Source organism: Zea mays, chromosome 8 (genome assembly GCF_902167145.1).
Source record: "Zea mays cultivar B73 chromosome 8, Zm-B73-REFERENCE-NAM-5.0, whole genome shotgun sequence".
Taxonomy (NCBI): Eukaryota; Viridiplantae; Streptophyta; class Magnoliopsida; order Poales; family Poaceae; genus Zea; species Zea mays.
Genome location: NC_050103.1, coordinates 17372137 through 17396808, shown reverse-complemented (window position 1 = coordinate 17396808; position 24672 = coordinate 17372137). Strand labels below are relative to the sequence as shown.

Sequence of the window (24672 nt, the reverse complement as noted above, 5' to 3'; positions counted from 1 at the left end):
AAAACCCGCAATGCATGGTTTTTTCAGAACAAAGCCCCGACTGTGCAACACTGCAAAAACGAGTTTGCAAGGGAACTTCATCTTGTCATGCTGAGGGCTAAAGGCCGTTTTGATTCGACAATTCCTGCATGGCTTCAGCTTTGGCAGTAGACCTCGTTTCTTTTCCTTTTCCCGCTGTAGTTAGGCTGTTTTACCCTTTGTAATCTGCTTTCTGTCTGCTTCTAACTCTGTTATTTTAAAGTTTTAATAAAATTTTCAGTAGGGGCTCGCCCCTCCTGTCTTATCAAAAAAACGTGAAGCAAACTTGGGACAGTTGTTCCTTTGTCGTTATGTGTGCATGGCTTTTTAAATATAAGAGGTAGTTAAGAAACTACATGATACAACCATAAGCTGTTAAATTATAAATTCAGTTAAGAGACAATATGCATATAAAATCGTATAAAGACGGACTATTCGTGAATAGTCTGTTTCTTGTACTCTTTTCAGTTAGCTTAAAGATAAATAAGATTACATATGCTCTTTGTTGCATTATAACAAAGTCCTTTACCATTTTTACGAAAAAAATACTTTGTATAGGTGAGAAAAAATGTAGCTTAATACACTTATCTAAATAAGACTTACACATAAACATCGAGTGAGATTAAGAGTCTATTTAGCGGATAAATTGCTAAAAAAGTCAAATAAATTATAAATTGAGAAAAAGTGAGCACTTAGTATCTATTTAGTCGGCCATGGCTAACTAGGTCATACTTTATTTAGGTTAGTCGGAAGAACTAAATTTAGCTAGAAAAAAGATAAACTGATACCACCATGAGCGTCGACTCTGATACCAAGCTACTCCCAACACAAGTTGTTTAAGATAGCAACACGGTCTCTAAAATATAACTTTGACCAATATTTTTTTAAAAAAATAAAAATAAACTCTTAATATATTTATACTTTTGCAAAAAAGTACTTTTTAAGATAAATTAATATATAAATGTTACATTTCAAAACTAAAAACAAAATTATTATTAGTAGTCAAAGTTTTATACCTTTGACTTAAATCTTGTGGTGAAGGACTTGTTTTTTCAGACCGGAGAAGGCGGGAGGGAGTAGCTAGGAGCCTAGGAATACAGGCACTGCCTAGACCGATCCGCAGAAAAGCAACCAGCCAATCATAAGATCGTACGATTATGATGAGTAGCGCAAACTCTCATCGTCAACACTACGGGCCGGGAACTGGGGCCGGTCAAGGCTGGACCGTCCGATGAGCGCTCGGCGGCCAGGAAGCGGCGAGCTGAAGGAGATCAAGCGTGGTCGGTTCCTGTCTGCTTTCGCTTGTCCACAGCGGCCGTGTCGTGCGTGCCCTAGCACTAGCGCGGAGGTGTGTAGTGGGTGGCTTCGTCATCAGAAGGGCAGAAAGCATATATCGCGTCCGGGGGATCCATGGTGGGTCTGGGTTGGATTGGACCCTATAAAATGCCGCATCACTAATCTCCAGAGTCCTCCCCTGCCTGCCCTCCTCGTCTAGCTGGTCCCTGCTGCAGCACTAAGCTTAGCTTAGCTTTGAGAGCTTCTCCATTGTTTGCAGCACTGCTAATAAAGTGCTGCCGCTCTTTTCTCTCCTCTCCTCTGCTCTCCTAGCTATACGTTCTTTCTTCCTTACAGTACCCACTGCTGCTGTTCAGCTGAGCTAATGCAGTGTTAAGCTCAGTTACTGTCGTCGGTTTCAGCAAAAGCCTCGCAGTGTACTTGCGCCTGAACCTGACGAGAAAGAGAGCGAGGTCAAAACAGAGGGGAACCAAAGCTCCAAGAAAGGGGAGGGACCTTCTTCGACCCGCTTCCATCCAGCATCTCGCTCGTCCGCCGCTCGAGGTCCTTCCTAATCGGCGGCCAGCCAGCCAGCCGCAGCCGCCTCCTTTGGCAAGAAGGACACTAGTTCCACCTGTTTTCTTGCAAAAGAGCTTTTTTTTTTCTTCCATCCCTCTCTTTTTCTTCCCCATCGTTCGTGTGCTGCCCCCAAGAAGCCGGGAGCTAGCTAGCTAGCGAGCGGCCCACCGGCCGAGTTTGGAGCTAGCACGAGCAGGCTGCTGTAGGCGTTGGCAGCACGCTCTCTTTCTTTCCCTCTCGGCGGCATGCCTTCGGCGGCATTAAATCTCGGCACGGCGGTCGAGGGCAGCTTCCAAGGCGCCGGCGGCGGCATGGTGCCGTCCGCGCGCCTCCTCACCGCTAACGGCGGCGGCGCGCCGAGCCGTCGGGAGGAGACGGCCAACGGCGGAGGGCCTGGCTCTGACCTGGCCGCGCTCCGGCCCACCAAAAGGCCGCGCGGGAAAGCCCAGCTGGCCGGGAAGCCCAGGAGGCGGGCGCCGATCTGGAACCTGCAGGCCGCCGTCTTCGTCTCTGTCGTCCTCAACGTCGGCCTCCTCCTCCAGCACCACGTCAACAGCACAGCTCCGTCGCACCACGACCACGACCACGGGCACCGGCAGGAGCACCAGGCCTGCCCGACGCATCTAGACGGTGGCGGCGTCAGCCGCAGCAGTAGGGGGAGGCAGGAGGTGGAGGCGGCGGCGTCGGCGGCGTCCGTGCCCAAGGCCGCCGGGGCGCCGTCCACCGGCAAGCCGCCGGTGACGCCGGACTCGGTGATCAACCTCGACCAGTGAGTATTCAGTCCAAAACTGCCCTCCGTTTCTTGCTCTGCCGCGTCTGCATGTTCGCTAAGCTTCGTTAGCGATAGGCAAATAGCGTCACCCACCCATGTCCTTTGTTTAGAGGCGGAGGCGGAGAGAATGTTAATTACTAATTCACCGCAACCACACTCCACGGGATGGGGGGAGGCATGTCCCCCTGTGCTGTGCAATGTTGGTGTCGACGGAGAGAATGAACTCCGGTGCGCGGGATCGAATCTGTCTGTCCCGAGACCGCGGGTTTGCCGGCGATTCATATGCAATGCACCTGACCTTGTTTGGTTGATGCTTCATCTGTATTATTATTATTAATTAATTTACTGCTGCTGATGTGTATTGTAATTTGTACTAGTACAGTACTGTATATTGGCTAGCGTTGACATTCGCGTTGTCGGCTGCTGCAGCGGCGACCCGACCATGTTCGAGGAGTTCTGGCGGGGGACGGGGGCCGCCGCGGAGATCGTGATCCCGGGGTGGCAGACCATGAGCTACTTCTCGGACGTGGGCAACGTGTGCTGGTTCCTGGAGCCCGGGCTGGACCACGAGGTGCGGCGGCTGCACCGCCTGGTCGGCAACGCCGCCGTGGACGACGGCTACCACGTCCTCGTCGGCACCGGCTCCACGCAGCTCTTCATGGCCGCGCTCTACGCGCTGTCGCCGCCCGCCGCCGCGCCCATGAGCGTCGTGTCCGCGGCGCCGTACTACTCGGTAAGTTAAAGCTCCCTCCCCCCCGCCCAAACCAAACAACGGTGCGCCGTACTACGTACTACACCACAACGAACGAACGAAGGCCCGCGTGGTCCAACGGCGAGAGGCGCGAGACGCATCGCTGTCGCTGTCGCCGTCGCCGTCGCCGTCGCCTCCGTCGCTCACTGTGGCGCGCGCGTGGGTTTGCTTCGCGCATTGGAAGCCTAATTAAACGCGTCGTGCTGACGAATCGTGGCTGTGACAAGGACCGGCGAGACCCGTCACTGTCTCATCATTCCCCCCCGCACTTAATGATGAGGAGATAGAGCAGAATTGAAAGCCGTAGAGGAGTGGAGGGGGACACCGATGGCGCCCACCCGTCTTTGTTCCCTCCCCCTTGTCCCAGCCTTCCTCTCGTCTCGCCGCCGTAGGGCCGGCCCCGGCATTACTGTGCTGTGATTGCCCATCTGATTTGCGGGTGGCCGACATGTCTCTTTGAACAACAATGCATCATTAGCAGCCCCTCCGCTTCTAGAACCAGATCAGAATCTTAGTGATGTACTTGTGGTTAGGTTATGCATGTTAGGCGGGAGGCCTGCCCATTCTTCAGAATCTATCGAGCTCCATGTGCACAGCCGGCGACGCCGGCAGGAATATTGTTTGCTCGCCACATGCCGGACCGGCGTGGATATATGATTTCTGGTTAGGTTCTGATGTCCATGTGCCATGATCCATCTATGCTGCTGCTACCCTACCCTGGGAGGGAGAAGAGGCGGATTCCTTCGTTTCTATGTTTCCAGTTCAGTTAGGCCGTCATGTGTCTGCGCCGTATCTAATGCTAAATCACGTGTTCAGTAAAATGGAGTCGACGGGCTCAATTCTGAATTCTGTCAGGTTCCCATACCCTGAATTCTGAATTGAACTGTATACTACACTAGCAGCACTGCATTTTAATAGTCTCGTAAAAAAAACAGAACTGTCCGGTAGCGAGTCAATGCACTGGCCTGACCTGACCTGATCTGATCTGCGCGCAGTCCTACCCGGCCGTGACGGACTTCCTCCAGTCGGGGCTGTTCCGGTGGGCCGGCGACGCCAGCTCGTTCACGGGCGACGCCTACATCGAGCTGGTGTGCTCGCCGAACAACCCCGACGGCGCCATCCGCGAGGCCGTCCTGCCCTCCGGCGGCTCCGGCGTAGCGGTCCACGACCTGGCCTACTACTGGCCGCAGTACACGGCCATCACCAGACGGGCCGACCACGACATCATGCTCTTCACCGTGTCCAAGAGCACGGGCCACGCCGGCACGCGGATCGGGTAAGTCGGTCGGTCGCTCGCTCGGCCTCGATATCGCCGGCCGATGCAGTGCAGACTCGAGGCAGGCGTGCGTGCGTGCGTGGATGGGGCAGGAGCAGGACGACCGGCGATGGATGGCTGAGCGTTCCGGTTGTTGCGCGTGCGTACGTGCAGGTGGGCGCTGGTGAAGGACCGCGACGTCGCCAAGAGGATGGCCAAGTTCATCGAGCTCAACACGATCGGGGTCTCCAAGGACTCGCAGCTGCGCGCCGCCAAGGTGCTCGGCGCGGTCTCCGACGCCTACGAGCTCCCGGAGGCGGCCCAGCACCGCCTGTTCGACTACGGGCGGCGCAAGATGGTGGAGCGCTGGCGCGTGCTGCGCGAGGCGGCCGCCGCCTCGGGCGCCTTCAGCCTGCCCCACGAGACCTCGGCCTTCTGCAACTTCACCAAGGAAACGGCTGCCACTAACCCCGGTACGTGCCGATGTACCCCATCGTTTATGAACCGAGAACGAGAGCACGGCTCAACGTGAACGTCCACGTACGCATGGCGTGGTGCTTGCAGCGTTCGCGTGGCTGCGCTGCGACAGGGAGGACGTGGAGGACTGCGCGAGCTTCCTGCGCGGCCACGGGATCCTGACGCGGAGCGGGAGCCAGTTCGGCGCGGACCCGAGGTACGTCCGGGTCAGCATGCTCGACCGGGACGATGCCTACGACATCTTCGTCAAGCGCCTCTCCTCCCTGCACTGAACAGGCCGGGTCGGCTACACGCATGCATGGCATGGAGATGGGAGGAGGATCGATGCCATGCCGCCCGGCCGGCGTCGGCATTGCCGGTCCGTGGAACAGTGTGAGCATGCGCCATGATCGAGTAGTAGAGGGCAGCAGTGTTGGTACTTGGTAGGAACAAGGGCAGGAGGAGCAACGCTTTGTTTTGCTCTTTTCTCCTCTATATGCTGTGTGTTGTTCGGGATCCTTATAATGGTTTCATTTTTTTCCCCTTGCTGTTTGATTGCTATGTGAGACTGAACCGACGTAACAAAAAGTAGTCAACATAAATTGGACAAAGGACAATAAAAGATTGTTGGAACATCACAATCCAAACCAAAAAAAAAAAAAAATACCGGTACACTCTGTTCGATCGGAATGCTTGGCGCTCTCTGACCAGTAGTTTTAGCCTTCTGCTGTAAATGTATCGTGGTCCCTAGTGCTACTGTTTGAAGAATATAGGTTTGGCGCATTTAAATTTCTCCAACTATTTCAGATAATCTTTTTATATAAATTTTGGAACCAAATTACTTCGACGTCCAAACAAATCTTAGAGGCCTATTCACGTGTGTACTAGGTGAAAGTGGCGCGACATTTTTTGAAGTCGGTAGTGAGAAACGGACACCGATCGAGTCATCAGAAGCCACCAATCATGTACGTGGGATGCGGCTGAGTGTTGGCCCAATCCAATGTGCGTGGGCCAAGATTGGGCTGCGTGAATATAAGTCCAGCAACCTGGTGTCGTTGGTGGCGGCGAGTTGAACTCGAGGCACGTTTCTTCGGTTAATCACAGGCTAGTAGAACCCTAACCCAATTCTTGCTCAAGTCACAATCGGATTATATTATAGAAATTGTTAGTCCATTTTATATTCATAATCTCTAGCGTTCCTATACAATTCAAAATAACTTATGGTTTAGGATCGAGGGAGATAGGGAGTACCTATGTAGAGTTTTTTTTTCTTTTAGAAAACATTTTTATTTTAAACTTGGCAAGAGTCTTGCACTCAACCGTGCCATATTATTATATAATTTCAGCCTCTATATGATGAAGAATGCTTTTAAATAAAAATTTAAAATAGGTAGACTACATGAATCTGACAACACGCTAAATGCTAAGCCTATTGTAAGACAACCATTAGTACCTAACAGAACTATCCATTGTTGTGTTGATTCACATGCCCTTTTCAAATTTCACGAGCTGCCCTTGATTTGAAGTATACACCACAACATGTAGACTGTCGAGTAGGCCATCTTGAAAATATCATACATATTCAATTGCCTCTTTGTCGTAAAAAACACTTCTCCAAACAAGTATCTTGCCTTATAGGGGTAGGTTGAACTTATAATTTTACTTATTTAGAGGTAACACAAATTTTATACATCGATTGCATATCCGATATTTAGGGTATATTTAGTAGAATTAGATTGTACATTGAATAGCATAAATGTCATTCTTCTAATCAGATTATTGAAATTATGTACTTTATTCCATACTAGCGCTACATCAAAAGAAATATATACTAAGGGCTAGTTTGAGAACCCCATTTTACCAAGGGATTTTCATTTTCCCAAGAGAAATTAGATCATTTTCCCATGCAAAAATAGAAATCCCTTGGAAAATAAGGTTCCCAAACTAGCCCTAAGAGATGTAGTATGTTTTATGTTTATTTCTTACAATATTGTGTAAAGATGGACATTATTCTTTGAGGGTAAAGTTTTTCAACCACTTATCCTATTAGACTCTGATTGTAGAGGTTGAATGTTGAAAACACTAAGAATTGGTCGTTGTCCCTCTTAAGTCCTCTTAGAAACCGTGAATCTCATGGATTTTGGTATAATTCACCAAATACATACATTTTTATTAAGTACTTCTTTCTAGAAATATCTTGGCTACTCAATCTTCATTAATAAGTTTGTAGACCCACTCTTACAGGTTATGGCTCCTCAAACCAAATACCATGTATGATACGTCTACAGAGTTTCAACAATGTTTAAACTGGTGTCTCAAATTGAAATATAGGGCTCTACGCACAAAAAAACTACTCTAACAGTGCCTATTTTATAAAATTTGGTTAAAAAATTATAGGACACACTCTCAAGTGTCTCAAATATGCTACACCGTAGTTGATTGTCCTATAATCTAAATTTAGGGCTTTGCTGTTGGAGCAGCAAAGTATACTTATTTTTTAATTATAAAACATTTTTATAGGAGATGCTAGAAGGGATATGTGTGATTTTATCCCGCAAATGTCGGATATATAGTATCAAGTCCCTCGATGAACTTCTAATTTCCCTTAATAAAGCAGACACATGTATTACAAATGAGTTGTTATTTGGAGTATTATTAAACTTCATGTTCTATTGCTTCATTCCTTTGTACTCCCTCCGTTCCAAAATAAAACATGTTCTATGTTTTTAGTTGATTCATACAATAATTAATGTATTTATGTGATATATATATATAGAGAGAGAGATTTATTAATATAGACATTAAAATTAAGAGCTAAAATAACTAATATTTTGAAACGGAGGGACTATTTTATTTCACAAGAATACAGAAAAATTCTTGCGTTCCAACTTCCAAACAAGATCTTAATAATACAGTATCATGTTCCCCACCAACGTTAGCAAAAAATCATAATACTAAGTCCAATAAGAGTAATAAGTAACCTCATCCCATCACTTTAACAATAACGGTAGGAAACAAGCTTCCCGGAATTTTCAGTCCGATCGGCGTACACACTAATTAATTTAACTACTACTCGACTTAGAGAGTCCATTACGGCGTATCATGGTCCATGGCCGTGGCCGTGGCCGTCACACCTCCTGCGGCGGCGGCGGCGGCCTGACAAATCCAGGGCCAATTGGAGGTCCCGATACCGGCGCCGGCGGCGGAGGAGTGACCGGGTTGTCGATGCTGACGAGATTCCGAGCACCGTACTGCAGTGTGCCGCCGGCGAGGTCTGTATATATACAAATAGAGGCATAGAGCAGATACACACAAACACATATATAACATGAACTCCCGTAGATTATAATGAATTAAGCGTATGTGAGCATGGATGCAGTACAAATGTGCAGTGGAATTAAACGTACGGACCTGGTGATTGTTATCGAAGTGCTAGCGGCGGGGGTTTCAGGAAGAGAGAAGAGGGGAAGGAGAAGCGGGCAAGGAGAAAGTAGATGGCGGCGATAAGCTTTCTGTTCTTTTCTTGTGTTCTCCTTCGCGACACGCGCATAAGTACGATTCAGCGTTCGGCAACATTCCACCGTTTCCACCCGTTTCAGGCCCATACAGCCGACGGCAACCATTACAAGGCCCACTGTGGCCCACAAAACTTGGCGTTCGGACGACGCTTCCGCGCTTGACGCTGCTCGTTACCGTGCTCGACACCATCTTCATGTTCCGACGCTGGCTTGTTGCTGACATTCCCCCACTCTTGAGGACCAGCTTGCCCCCAAGCTGGTGCCGCAGGAAATCTGGCTCGAAGAGCGTCGGCATCTTCCCACGTAGCAAGCTCCGGCTCCATTCCAGACCAGCAGACTTTGACCTAGGCGATGTGCTCCCCACCACGGTCGATCATGCGACGTTGGAGAACCCGGACAGGCACCTGGACTGCATGTGTATCAGTAGGTAAATCAGGAACGAGAACATGATTACGACCCAAAGCTAGCTTCAGCTGTGAGACGTGAAAAACCGGGTGAACTGAGCTGGAAGCAGGCAACTGAAGACGGTACGCGACAGAGCCAATTCGCTCCAATATCTTGTATGGTCCAAAAAAACGGAAGGAGAGCTTGTTGTTGGAGCGGACAGCGACGGAGGACTGTATATACGGTTGTAACTTGAGATAGACTGAATCACCCACTGCAAAAACTCGCTCGGATCTGTGCTTGTCTGCCTGACGCTTCATCCTGTCACATGCTCGCTGCAAATGCAGTTGAATCACTTTGGTCATGACTTCGCGTTCTTTCAGCCACTCGCCTAGCTCAGGCACTGGCGAGACAGTATCAGTGGACAACCCAAAATGCTTCGGTGAATATCCATACAAAACCTCAAAAGGTGAACGTCCAATGGCAGAATGAGCAGTTGTGTTATACCAGTATTCGGCCACTGCAATCCAAAGGGACCACTTGGAGGGACAAGTATGCACGAAACAACGAAGAAATGTCTCTAAGCACTGATTGAGCCGCTCGGTTTGTCCGTCCGATTGAGGATGGTAAGCTGAAGACATGCATAACTTGGTGTCGGCCAACTGAAATAAGCTCTGCCAGAAAGCACTGGTGAAAATACGATCGCGATCGGAGATAATGTTAGTAGGCATTCCATGCAGTTTATAGATGTTGTCCAAGAAAACACGTGCCACCCGAGCAGCAGTGAATGGGTGCGACAGCAACAGGAAGTGACCATATTTTGAAAACTTGTCGACGACCACCAAAATACAATTTGCATTGGCTGAACGAGGCAAACCTTCAATGAAGTCGAGGGAGATTGTGTGCCATGCCTGAGGTGGCACTGGCAAGGGTTGGAGTAGCCCTGGATACCGAACACGTTCCGGCTTTGCTTGTTGACAAATTGTGCAGGACCTCACGTATTCTTGCACAGCAGTTTTCATGCCCGACCAATAGAATAGTTGCTTCAATCGACTGTATGTGGCAGGTATACCAGAATGGCCCCCAATGGCTGAATCATGCATTGCATGGATCACTTTTTGCTGCAACTCTGAATTTCCAGCTAACCAAACCTTGCCTTTGTACCGAATCACACCTTGCTGCAATTGGAATGGACGCGAGGCATCTGACTGCACACATAAACTGGTCAAGAGCTTCTGTGTTGTTGGATCGTTAGCATAACCGTCGATCACATCCTGTAACCAGGTTGGAGAACACTGAGAAATGGCCCGACAATCAGCTGTATGTTGAGGTAACCGAGAGAGAGCATCGGTTGCAGTATTATCAGAGCCCTTCCGGTACTCAATCTTGTATTGAAGACCAATCAACTTGGTATATACTTTTTGTTGCCATGGCGTATGTAATCTTTGCTAATTCAACTGTGTAAGGCTGCTGTGATCGGTGTATATGATGAACTCGGCCAATTGCAGGTATGACCTCCATTGAGTGACTGCGAGCAGAATGGCCATATACTCCTTCTCATATGTGGAGAGGCCCTGATTCTTGGGACCTAAGGCACGGCTGAGGAAGGCCAGAGGATGGTCTTGCTGCATCAATATGGCTCCCACACCATACTGGCAGGCATCTGTGTGGATACTGAATGGTTTGGAAAAATCCGGTAACGCCAGTACCGGAGCTGTCATCAGGGCAGTTTTGAGCACTTGAAAAGCCTGTTGGTGGTCGATAGTCCACACAAACACTGAGTTCTTCTTCAAAAGATTAAAGAGAGGTCGACTGATCATGCCGAAGTTGCGCACGAATTTCCTGTAGAAACCGGCCAGGCCTAGAAAACTGCGTAACTCTTTTGCAGAAGTGGGCACAGGCCATTGTTCTATTGCCTGAATTTTAGCAGGATCAGTTGAAACGCCTTGAGCACTGATGATATGCCCGAGATAAGAGATTTGCTGTTGCGCAAAATCACACTTCGACAGCTTGACCTTCCAATGATCCTTAAGCAGCAGCCCCAATACTTCAGCTAGATGCAGCAAGTGGTCCTCAAACGTGGAACTATAGATCAATATGTCATCGAAGAAAACGAGAGCACATCTCCTCAACACTGGTTTAAGAGTGGAGTTCATTGCTTCTAAAAATGTGTTTGGGGCCCCCGTGAGACCAAAAGCCATCACACGGAACTCAAAGTGACCAATGTGAGTTTGGAAGGCCGTCTTGTATTCTTCACCGGCTTTCAACAAAATTTGGTGATATCCCGCTTTAAGATCCAACTTGCTGAACCAACAAGCATGAGACAACTCGTCCATCAGTTGGTCGAAAACAGGAACTGGGTATTTACTTTTCACAGTGAGGGCATTCAGGTATCGGTAGTCAACACAAAACCTCCATGTGTTGTCCTTTTTCTTCACCAACAAAACCGGGGAGGCGAAAGAACTGAAACTCTTTTGGATGACACCTTGTTGCAGCATGTCGGCGATCTGCCGTTCAATTTCATCCTTCAGTTGAGGAGGGTACCGATAGGCTTTCACAACCACCGGTTGGGCTCCCTCCACTAAGGGAATAGTGTGATCACACTCTCGAGTGGGTGGCAGTCCAGTGGGGTCGGCAAACACTGACTCAAATTGCTGTAAAAGAGACTGCACTTGAGGATGAATCATAGATTGAGTTGTATCTGAAACAGTGGGAGATACCATCAACACTTCAATCACAGTGCACTCAGGAATAACAGCAGACTGACCATGTAAAGTCACAGTAGCTCCCTGGTATGGTATAGATAACCACTGTTGGGTCCAATGAACACGCATGGGACTAAAAGCTTGAAGCCAGTCCATTCCAATGATCATGTCGTAACATGGTATAGGAAGAAGTGTAACATCTGTCTGGAAAGTACACCCTTGTAACTGCCACTGAAGCTGCTGTATCTTGTACTGACAGTGTAGAATTTCCCCACTGGCCACACGAACTTGTAACTGGATTGGAACAAGCTGGACATTGGTGAGCATTGTCTGAAATTTAGTATGCAAGAAGGAATGAGAACTGCCACTGTCCACTAAGATGAGCATTGGGTGACCCTGAAGAAATCCCTGAAACTTCAGTGTACGCACGAAATTCGAACCAGTCCAAGCAACCCGAGAAACTGACATGAACAGTTGTTCTTCATCAGGAGAAGTATCATATTTAGGGTCGGGTGGATCCGGTTCTTCAGGTATCAACAAATCCCACACCTCTTCCAGAGCGTGGAGATGAGCAGCAGCCACACATTTGTGTCCCGGACTCCACTTCTCAGCACACTTTTCACACAAGCCACGAGCACGCCGGAAACGACGCAGTGCAGTCAGCTTGTCATCAGTTGAACCGGGCTTGATGTGATCAGCTGGTTGATCCCACTTGGGCATCGTTGCAGTTGCCGGCTCCACCCTCGGCGTGGACCGAAGATTGGCAACATTAGATCGACGTCCACGTCCCAACGCCAAGGCTTCTTCCTGCACCAAGGCAAGGGAGCAGGCAGTATCCAGAGTAGAAGGTCGTTGCACCATGATTACGGATTTAATGTCATCATGTAATCCATCAATAAAGCGCATAGTATAATACAAAGGATCAGTGTGTTCTTGGTAAGCAGACAGGTGATCAACTAGTATAGAAAACCGTTCAACGTAATCGGCCACTGAACCCGACTGCCTGATGTGAAACAACTGACGAATCAACGATTCATGTTGATCCCGCCCGAATCTATTATGAATGTGGCCACAAAATTCCGACCACGACCAGAATGGAACGCGGCGACCGACCGACTGCAACCAGCCCTTGGCACGACCCGAGAAGTGCATGGTAGCTACCCGTATCCACATGTTAGGAGCGACTTCATACATATCGAAATAATTTTCACATAATGTTTTCCAGAGCTGCGGGTTATCGCCGTCGAATGAGGGGAAGTTCAGACGAGGCAGATTACCGCAGCCACCCGAACCACCATCCCTGTGACCACCCCCGTCCTGATCCCTGAGAATGTCGCCCCCAGTACCAGAACTATGCAGGAATGGATCGGGGAACGTACCCTTGACCGGGTCGTGGGTTTGGAGAGGAGCTCTCTCAAACCCACAATCCCGGTGGTTGTGTGGTAGGCGGTGGCCATCTGGCCCGTCGGCGATGGAGACTCCGGCAGGTGGGCGCCAGAACGCCGCCGACGAAGACGGAATCAACCCCGGCTTGGTGAAGTCAGCCTCCAGGGTTCCGCGCTCCATGAACTTGTTGGCGCGATTGAGCTCCAGAGCGATGTTGTCGAGACGCTTTTCGACTCCGGGGCGCCAACCCTCGAGCTGAGCTTGATCCATCTCGAGAGAGATGAATCGTGCCTCGGATTTCTGCTCGGAGTCCGCGATGCGTCGCTCGAGGTCGTTGCAGCGGCCGGTCATCGCTTCAGTTAGCCGCGCCTCCATCGGGGCGAGTTGATCCAGCGCCCGCTGCATGTGGGCGAGCTGATCCAGCACCCGCTGCATCGCTGCGTCCGTCGCCGCCGACGTCGTCGAGCGAGGACGGCGACCAGGTACAGGCGGTAGATCCTCCAGGTCGAACTTGTCCGATACCAAGTGTTATCGAAGTGCTAGCGGCGGGGGTTTCAGGAAGAGAGAAGAGGGGAAGGAGAAGCGGGCAAGGAGAAAGTAGATGGCGGCGATAAGCTTTCTGTTCTTTTCTTGCGTTCTCCTTCGCGACACGCGCATAAGTACGATTCAGCGTTCGGCAACATTCCACCGTTTCCACCCGTTTCAGGCCCATAGAGCCGACGGCAACCATTACAAGGCCCACTGCGGCCCACAAAACTTGGCGTTCGGACGACGCTTCCGCGCTTGACGCTGCTCGTTACCGTGCTCGACACCATCTTCATGTTCCGACGCTGGCTTGTTGCTGACAGTGATGTGCGAGCCCCCGAAGAATAATGCGGCGAAGAGACGAGCAGGACCAGCAGTAGGAAGCAGCGGAGCGGTCGTTGACGATGAGATGGACCTGGAGCAGCGGCGGCCATCGATACTATGGCAACGGCAAGCTCCGATCCTGGCACAAACAGTATGTACGCAGTGCAACCATTGCTGTATATATATAAAGGCTAGGGCACCGTTGGAGATGACTGCCGGAGAAGAAAACCTATGAAGATACAATGTCCAAATTACTATTCACTTTGTAACTTAGAGCACAAAGTCGCCAAGAGCTAGGGGTCTTTAGGTATGGGATAGAGCTGTTCTTTTGTCTGTCATTCTAAAATAAATTAACTCCTACAGTTGTCTTAAATCAAACTATTTTAGTTTTAACCAGACTTTACAGAGAAAAGTACTAACATCAGCATCACCAAACAAGTACATTATACTAAAATATATTTTGCAGTGTATTATAACGACACTACTTTAGTGTCATTAATATTAGTGCTATTTTCTATGAATCCGGTGTCATAAGATTGTTTGGCTTCGATTAATATCAGAAGCAAATAATACTAGTTTTCAATTAATTGACATATACACATCTGGCGCAAAATTAATTGTCTTAATATCCTGAAGACAACACCAAGTTATTGTACTTTAGGAGATTACATGTATGATATGGTCAGTTCTAGAGAAAATTAGAAATGGAGTAGCTTACTTTTAGTGACCTAATCTCGATGCTCTGCTCTCTCTGATCCAGAGGTAGAGAGGTTTACTAGTACCATGTATGATGCCCGAGCTAGCCAGGAGATACGCGCCTTGATTACTAATTATTAGGACGCAGATCCCTAACTCACTCGGAACAATCTTAAACAGCATGGATTCGACTTGTCGCCGTTTGAGTGGTGCAACCATGTGCAGGAACCTTCGACGATACTAGGACCCATTTTCCTATCATAACAATATTTTTTACATGTCCGCTTTTCTTCTTTGTAAATGCTCAATTACATTGTTACTACTTCAAGTAGTTCACACTTTACATCCATCATACAAATATATTACGTAGGAAAATAAAATCTATATATCTATATCTATACCCCTATATAAAGCACCACATCAAACTTTGCAATAGCCACCCAAATAAATGCACTCAGGACCATCCCATCTTTAAAAGGGATGAGATAAGTCCAAATCTCTTCTTTCTCTTAATCACTAAAATCCAACGATCTAGCTTATTTGGATCATCCCTCATTCATCAATCACACCTTCACCTGCGATCCCCTCACAGGCCATCGACTCCTCGTCATCCTACCCGCCGCCACCCCCATCAACGCACTACCACCATCCCCACCCGTAGAAGGGAGATGCTCTAGTCGTCGTCATAGCAGTCGAGCAGCGGTAGCACGTCACAGAGTGTGAAGAGGCGGTAGAGGACCGGTCTGGCTCTGGAGTCAGAGATGAGGGCCAGAGCCATAAGGTAGGGCAACATCTGCACAACAAGGTGTTTGCGTCCCGATGCATCGGCGCGTCAGGCAAGCTCGAAGTAGGCCGCGACGAGGGCAACAAGCGGGGGGTCGGTGGTGGCGAGGAGTGCGAGGTGGGTATGGAGCAGCGCAAGCGGGCACATGAGGTCCTTCTATCTCGGAGGGTGGGTGGGGTTTTTGATGAACAGGAGGAGGAGGATGACAATGGGGGCATGGAAGAGGGGGTGTGGACGGGTGCGCGTGTGAAGCGAAGCCGACGTCAGATTCAAACGGTGAGCGAGGGTTAAGGTGAGTGCCTGAAGAAGGGAGACGAGTAGCGATAAGAGACGAACATTTTTTACTAGTTTCACCAAAGGACAAACAAGCTCTCTTTGTACACTTCTTTGACTCCCCCGTTTTTGCTAGTCGTAGATAAGACTAGAGAAGACCAATGTTGTAAGCGGATAAGCCGACATCCTTTACCTTCATTTTTTTTGTTAAAACATCTAGACACAACATGTAATTGCTTTTGTAACATTAAACACAACATATTTTGCTGGCACCATTGCTTTTTATAATTGTTTGTAATGTTTTGCTCGAGTTTTTTGGTAAGTTTTTAGCTCTATAACGGTATCTAAAAAATCAAAAAAATATCTAAATTAATAGTTCAGTAAGTAGTATTTTGTCACGTAATTTTTGTACATGTACAATTAGATGAAATCCAAAGTTTCTTAACAAAGCACCTGCTCAAAATAAATTTAAAATTGAATTCAGAATCAAATCATTCAAAACAAGATTACTGTATTGAAATTTAATTTCAAACTGAAATGTAATTTTGGAGGTACTTATCAGCGGTTGGATTGCCGATAAGGCCAATCTACATTCCCATGTCGGCATAAACTATGTACATATGGATGTGATCTTAAACACGTGGCATAATTTTTTGGTCACTCGACTTCCGATTAGGATCCTGTTGGTCATATAACTCCTGACAGAATCCTATGCTGCAATTTTTTATTCCAGCTCTTAGTTTTGTAAATATTTATTTTTTAATAATAATAATATTTTTTAGTATTCGCTTTTTTCTCAAAAAAGAATTTCCAAAGATTTTCCTGGCCTGTAGATTGTAGTGGGCTTATGTGGTCAACTGGGCCTAAATTACTTGGTTAGGCGTCGGTTTCGTTATTTTTTCGCCAATCATCCGCTTCGACCGATCGGCACTCGGCAGTCAGCATCATGTCAATTGTCAACCGTGACCATGCCACCGTTCCTAGGGAGAGCGCGGCCCACCATCCAATTCCACAAGTGACGCTCCCACGAAGCTTTTGGAGCGAGCGTGCCGGCTCGCGGCCCACTAACTCCCACAAGCGATGTTCACGGGCCACAGCAATACGTAGCAACAATGCGTTTTTCCTTTTTTTTTTGTTTTGTTTGCTTGCCTCTATTTTTTCTATTTTTTATTTTCTATGATCTTTTGTTCTTACTAGGAACGTGCCCGTGCGATGCCACAGAACACAAATTGCGATCCTCCAATGGACTTAGGGCTCTGGCGACGGGCGGCGTGAGTACAATAGTGACGACAAAATATATAATTATTACATAGATACAGCAGCAGGTCGACCATGTCCCCGGGCACGAACGCGCCGCCCTCCCGCTGCTGCCGCTCTCCGTGCTCGCGCAGCACGTGCTCGATGAACCGGTCGAACTTCGCGGCCAGCCGCTTCATCCTGCCCACGTACCCGTGCGCGTCGAGCCAGCCGAGCCACGACACCATGTCGCCCACATGCAGCGCGCCGTTGAGGAAGATCTCCTCGATCATCCACCTGAACTCCTCGGGCGTGGCCGCGGCGCCCGGCCCGGCGCCGTCCTCGCCCACGTACTTCTTGCCCAGCAACATGCGTGAGATCACGTTGAGCGTCACCATGAGTAGGTGCTCCTTGAGCACCCGTCGTGCTGGTGCTCGTGGCCGGGTGCAGGTCGCGCAGCATGGCGCAGACCTCCTCGGCGCGCACGCGCTCCGTGAGGCGGAGCTGGCGCGCGCTGAGCAGCTCCGTGACCCATAGCTTGCGGAGCTGGCGCCAGTAGGGCCTGTAGTGCGACCACAGCATGTCGGAGTAGTTGTACACGGTGTGCTTACCGCAGGCCATGCGGGGCCGGTCGAGGTACGCCAGGTCCTAGGTCTTGAGGAGGACCTCGACCACCTCGACGGAGGAGCCCACGATGACGGGGAAGGAGCCGAAGCGGAGCAACATGAGCGGGGAAGGAGGCGGCTTTGCGCATGGCGGGGAAGGAGGCGACGACGGCTGCGCAGGGAAGGAGGCGGCTGCGCGCATGGCGGGGATGGAACGGGGGCGGCTGCATGGGGAAGGAGGCGGCTGCGGGAGAGGATCCGGCGCTAGGCGCGACTCGCGAGCGAGGATGGAATCGCAATCGGACAGTGGGGATGGACGCAATCGGACGGTCAGGATACAGGCGGGGGCACAGTTGTGCCTAGTCTACACTATCGTCTTAAGGATTAGTAGAGATTTTAGTTTTATTTATTTTATATTTATTTTATAATTTTATTTAATACATGTATTTATTTACTTTTCATGTTTTACTCTTTTTATTCTGCCTTTTCTTTTTTGTTTCCCTTTTATTTTATATTTTTGTAGATTGTTTATTTTCATTTAGGATTAAAATTTTATTTTTATTTAATTTATTATAATTATTATTATGTTTTAGTTTTTATTTCTACTATTCTATACATATGATATTCATCATGTAGCATCCATGTAATGTTGTCATGTATTTTTTTGTTTATTCATACTATATTAATGGCACATTCCATATTGTATTCTAAGATGTTCACATAATATAAGCAAAATATTCTATAATGTATCTTTAATTATTTACATGTATTTGTGGCATATTTTTTTAACGTATTATACTTTATTTTAAATATTTTTCACTAGTATCCATGTTCTATTCTTTTTATTTTCATTTAGTAGATGTGATTTTTTTGTTTTATTATATTCCTTTTCCCTTGTTTAATTGTAGAATAACTGCCTATTTATGATGTATCTTTAGAATTTGTGTCTATTGCATGGTATACCAAAATATTTGAATTTGCTTACATATAGAAATAATATGTGTATCTGTGATGTGTCTTTTGCACTTGTGTGAGTTCCATATGATATCAAAATATTCGATCATAATAAATGTGATATACACATAATACATATATGATGTACACTTACAATAAATGAGAAGTTCTTTAATTATCTTTTACTATTCATACAATAATTGTTTCCATGTGATGTTCACGTAGTACATATGTGGATGTTCTATGATGTATTATTTGATGTTCCCTTACGACAATGAGATGTTCTTTAATTATTTCACACAATACTCATCATATATTCTATAATATATTTTAGGTTCTTCAAATAGTACCCATGTGATGTTATTTTAAATTTTCATTGAACTTGATACATGTGATGTTTATGTAGTACACACATGATACTTTGTGATGTATTTTGAGATGTTTATGTACTATAAATGAGATATTATTTGAATATGTTTTCATGCGATGTTCAATTACAATAATTGAGATGTTCTTCAACTATTTTAGATTGTTCAAATAGTGTTCATGTGGTATTCTTTTTAATTTCATTGACCTTGTTACATGTTATACTCAATGATGTATTCTTGTATGTTTAGATAGTATAAATGAGATGTTCTTCAATTATCTTTTAGTATTCATCTTCTTCTTGAGCGTTTTCCACCTTTTTATGTAAAATAAATTTCTACTATAATTGTTGCACTTAAAAATATATGCTAAATTTATTTAAAAACAATTTTAGTGCACATTTAAAATGTATGCATGCTCCCTATGGTTATGTTTTATATATTTATTTGCTAAAAATAATAATGCATGATTAAAATAATTTATTTATATATAATCATTTAAATTACTTTTAGATATAATTAGTATGACTAATTAACATAAAATTAATTTTGTGTGACAGCTATGGCTGATTGCAACAGAACTGCATTCGTGAAGCTTGCTCTTAATGTCAAAGAACCAATAACTACCTCACCTATTGACGACTATCAGTCTCATCTAGAGACGATGTAACCCACAAAGACTAATGTTCGATTCGGACCGAAAACACTAGCCTACAGTTTCATGAGAAGGTGAAAGCTACCATTGCGCTTAGGCACTAGGGATGAAAATAGACGGAAATGGATGGAAAAAACCCATATCCCATTTCCGTATTTGCATTTTATCATCTCTTGTGTAATAAACATATCCTTGCATATATTTAGTTACGTTCAATACCAGAAAATGGGTTTTTATCGAGTGCCAAATGATTTGCCGAGAATTTTGTTTAGACACTCGATAAAGAAGCTCTTTGTCAAGTGCCAATACAACACTCGACAAAGAGCTTCTTTGCCGAGTGTTTTCTTTTTGACACTCAGCAAAAAAAAATTGCCGAGTGTTTTCTTTTTTCACTAGGCAAATACAATTTTCAAATCATATTTTAAAGCAGTGAATTAATTTAAATAAAAAAATTCTACTACAAAGTTGTATAACTTATCAAGATGTACAATTTTTATTTTGTTCATTTTTCATATGACAAAGTAAAGATTTATGAACAATGTTAGAATCACTATGTTGGATGAGCAAATGACCAAATAGCCAAAATAAACTTTGTAGATCTTAAGAAGGTATAGAATTTCGTAGTTTGCAACATTTAAATTTGAGGTAATATTTTCAATGAAAAATATGTCTTAATTAAAAAAACTAAAATTCGAATTTTTTAAACGGTCTCAGATGAAAAATCACCAAAATAATAGTTGTAGCTCTTGAAAAGTTATGAAACTTTATAGTTGACAACGTTTTATTTGAAATCATCTTGCCATACAAAATCATATTTGAATTTTAAAATTCGAACTTTTCAAACAACCTCGGATGGAAAACCCACCAAAACAAAAGTTGTAGGTCTCTAAAATTTATTTAACTTTGTAGTTGACAACATTTTGATTTGAAATTATATTATCATAAGAAAATATGTTTGAAGTTTTTAAATTTGAAATTCAAATTTTGCAAATGTTCCCGGATGAAGAAACTACCAAAATAAAAGTCGTAGATCTCGAAAAGGTATGATACTTTGTAGTTGACACCTTTTCATTTAAATTTATTTAGTACCAAAAATAATTAATTTACTTTCGGTTTGGTTTAATATACTAGGAAAGGAAACATAATATAGACATAATTGACATTGGAGTGTAGTGGTAGAGGTGGTCACGCGGGTTCGAATCCGGTCAACTACGAAGCAACAAATTCATCCCAAAATGATTAAAAATGCAAAAAAAAAACGTTGTTGGATGGTGGGGTGCTTCCCCTAATGATAAAACTATTTTGCTGTTTTTTATTTTTTATTGCGTCGAGTGTTTTTTTAAACACTCGGCAATAATTTGACGAGTGTCCGACATGAAGCACTCGTCAAAGAGTCTTTTGCCGATATTTTTTTTACCGAATGTAACACTCGGCAAAAACTTTATGGAGTATAAAAAGGTCTTTGTCAAATACGTCTGAGGCACTAGACAAAGAAAGACAAGTCCGATGGTGATATATATATGGTTTTATCGTTGCAACCACACACGACATTGCGGACACGGGTTCAATGGTGATATGAATACTCTCTATCGATACAAGAATGGTAATGCACAGGAGAAAACTACATTTAAATTGAAGGGGCTAAAATTCTCTCACTATTCAAAATAAAAAAAGAATAGAGTTCTAAAAAAACCATCGTGAAAATACAAGCAACAAGATCGATCTCAAAAGGCGCATCATCTGTAGGCGCACAAAATGACAGAAGCAATATAATGTGCGCGATGAATCATCTCTTACGTGCGGTAAGCCCATGGTATATAATATAACTAGTGTGAAATAGAGCATGCATGCATAAATATGTCCATTAGTTTTACGAGTCATTGCTATATGGGTTGTTAGCTCTTCTTTTCAGGGGTACTAGCTAGAATACATTAGTTATAATTCAAGACGCGCTGCGTATGTGTGCTGGTCTGAGGTAGGAATAATTGGTGGAATGTGCCTTGTCTCTTGCAAGCCTTTGTTTTGGAAGGACGTATATATTTAGGGCATGTGTACCTAGGTTCGTTATTACCTAACCTCTCCATCATGCACATGATCACATATTCACATATTATAAATTGTGGGGTCGTGACCTAAAACCATGCATGCATTGTGCGTGTATGTAGACCGATAAGAAACGTTGAGCGGCCATACTGGCCTACACCCTTTTGGTCGTGATATCACACCATCCACTTGAATTCCGGGAAAGCTACACGAAGGCAGCTTGACTGACTGATTCTTTCAGATGTCAAATCTCGATTAGCTAATAATCTAGTAATCTTGTTGTTATATGACTTGTTGCTAGATATGACATTATTATAGTCACCTATATATTTCACCCTTCATATAGAATTGTACTCGTACATACTAACAAATGTTGAATAAATATGTCACTTCTGGATTAAAACTAGAACATTGGCAATCTCAGATACTAGTATTAGCAATGCTTTTATACTAGTTATATCAAACAACACTAGCACAAATACTAATACTAGATGTGCTCGCATACTAGTTAGATTAAATAGCATGAACAACAATATATAGCAGACGACATAATATAAAAAAATGGATCATGGAGTGTACACCTTTTAACTACGGAGGAAGAGACGTTATTGTTGATGTTATTATTGCCGATGATACGAAGTTGCCAATGAGTTGGTTGAGAAAGAGCTTAGAGCAACTAACAACAAATATGTCATGGTGTGGCGTCGAGTGACTTGGATGGAAGACCCTATCCCAAAAACCTTATCTATTCACTTCAATGCCACATCGCAAGGACAAAGATTTCAGACCAGCTCTCCTTATTGCTGATGCACATAGGCACTCGGGGTGGAGAAGCTACGATGGCAACATAGCAACGACAAGAGACACAAAACCCTAGCTTGATCATACATATTTTGGCTCTAGCCTATAGGGTACAGTCTTTATATATGCATGTCCGATACGACCTTATGTCGCAATCACGATCTAAACTATTTAGGACTCCTATCTATAAATTTAAAGGCCAATAAACCAAAAAATAAGAGGTCGCTCCCTCACAAGGTGAGGGACTAGATTTGGGAGGACCATCCATGTAGGTGTCATGTACCCATGCTGCCCCGCCCTACTAAGCGAGGCAAGCAAACACATGGATGTGGGTTTCCTTTCTCCTCCTCGCACTAGGCTTGAGGGAGTGAAGATGATTTCCACATTCAAACAAAGCTACTTCCACTTCCATAAGCAAGATAGGACTAAAGAGCACTCACTTTTCTCTTTGCTCACATGAATGGGACTATGAGATTTTGTCTTAGAATTCCATAATTCTTATTTGGGTCAAATCCCATATATTATGAAAATCTCCCACCAAACCCCAAATGTCCATTTAGAGATTTGCCTATTCACTCTATTGTTTGATATATAGTTTTTCAGCAAAGACAACTAAGTTGAACTTTAGCCTAGAGTATCGAGCTACACCCAACCATAACATGAACAATAGACTATGCTATGATACAACTTTTCTGCGAACAAGTTTCACTTAAAGTAAAATTAGTACCGGGCAGCAAGTAACATTCTCCACAGGTGGATCATATTCTTCATACTCCCTGGTTTCTTCATGGGCTTAATAGGGATAACTCAACTCTCTAAACTATGACATTTTATAGTCAGGCTCATATTGGTATGTTCATTAAAGAATGATTTGTAGGACAACACATTCGCGTGCTAAAGTCAATACAACATACTAAGGCATTTGCCAACCTGCCTTATAGTGCCCCAAACTTTGAGATCATATGTAGAGACTCTGATAAAAATTTGACGCTGTTTTGTGAAAGTTGTCACACACTATGTGTAGAAACCTAGCAGGCATCCATAGAAGTTTTATGATTTCATGTGAAGACCGGCTAGGTCTCTACACATAGTGTGTGACAACTTTAACAAAACAATTCCAAATTTTTATCAAGTCTCTACATATGATATCATGACATCTCAGCAAGTTTCATGATTTTCTGACTTTGTTTGTGCTTTATTCAATTTTAAAAACCATTGAATCGCATGTTCGCAGTCTTGTTCGTGAGCATGGTGCTCGAAAATTTCGATCTGTTCCTGAAATAGGTCGAAACTTGTGCTAAATAACATGAATACTATTTTTGCATTCATTGTTTTTCATTTTTCGAGTGACTTACAGTTAAAATCTGAATTATCCAAAGAAATTCAATTAAAAGAACTAAATCTAATAGGTATAGCAAACACTTTGATAGTTATGCCAAAATTGAACATGTAGGTATATATAGTGTAGGAACATAGTAGAAAAGTTCGGGGCTAAAAAGAAAAAGAAAGCAAGCAAACTTTGCCAAGTGTTTTCCTAAAGCACTCGACAAAACAGTTTTAATAAATAAAAAAAAGCTTCACCGAGTGGGACGAAGTTCACAATGCTAGCCGGGAACGACGTTTGTTGATGCATGTTCCCTCCCACCACCAAGACAGTCACAACCTTGGCAAATACGCAGAAGCATGGGTACACTCTCTCTTTAATTTTGTCTAACTTTCGATTAGGCATGGTTTCTAACTATTTGGTTGGTTTTCTCGCAGTCGACATCACATGGAGCCAGCCTTGCTTCATCTTCTCGATGTATGCTATGACCCACAAGGCAAGGCGATGTTCGATGTCACCTACAACCCAGAGGACGGGCCCAGGGCGTATAGAGAACCTTCTATCTACAACCGCCTCAGTGAGTACACTGTCATGGCACAACTGGTCCATGGGCCAGATTACGATCTAAGGACCAAGGACATCGATTGAGATGTCCTCGTGAGGGCCGGAGGAGGCAAGAGGCCTGAGCGGTACTATATTACCGAAGGGGCAATCGACTCGTCCTCCACTCTCACCCTATCTTAGGTGCGAGCAAGGAGCACAAGCGTGAGTCCAGCCATACGACCTCGGTAGGACAACTCACAACGTCGCATCCAGGAACTCCAGGTTGGTGCTTCTGTAACTCGTCATTCATTGAGTTGTATACTGTCGGTGTTTCAACCCCGGGGGGTCCCTGGACCGACGAGTAAATTGTCGCTGCGTGTCCCAGCCCAGATGGGTCGGCGCGAGACGGAACACAAGGGGGGAAAACAGTAAGGGGAAACCACGG

At 45.2% G+C, this 24672-nt stretch overlaps 1 protein-coding gene and 1 pseudogene across 1 annotated transcript; one reads left to right on the top strand and one right to left on the bottom strand.

The window, feature by feature from the left end:
- The first annotated feature begins 1422 nt into the window (after positions 1-1422).
- On the top strand, positions 1423-5649 carry LOC103634861 (tryptophan aminotransferase-related protein 2). Its single transcript, XM_008657447.4, has 5 exons — positions 1423-2641; positions 3074-3377; positions 4391-4671; positions 4825-5123; positions 5215-5649. The coding sequence occupies exons 1-5, from the start codon at positions 2118-2120 to the stop codon at positions 5397-5399; spliced, it is 1593 nt and encodes a 530-aa protein (XP_008655669.1). The 5' UTR covers positions 1423-2117; the 3' UTR covers positions 5400-5649.
- An 8179-nt stretch (positions 5650-13828) lies between these two features.
- Positions 13829-17744, bottom strand: LOC103636785 (trimethyltridecatetraene synthase-like; annotated as a pseudogene).
- Positions 17745-24672: the final 6928 nt, after the last annotated feature.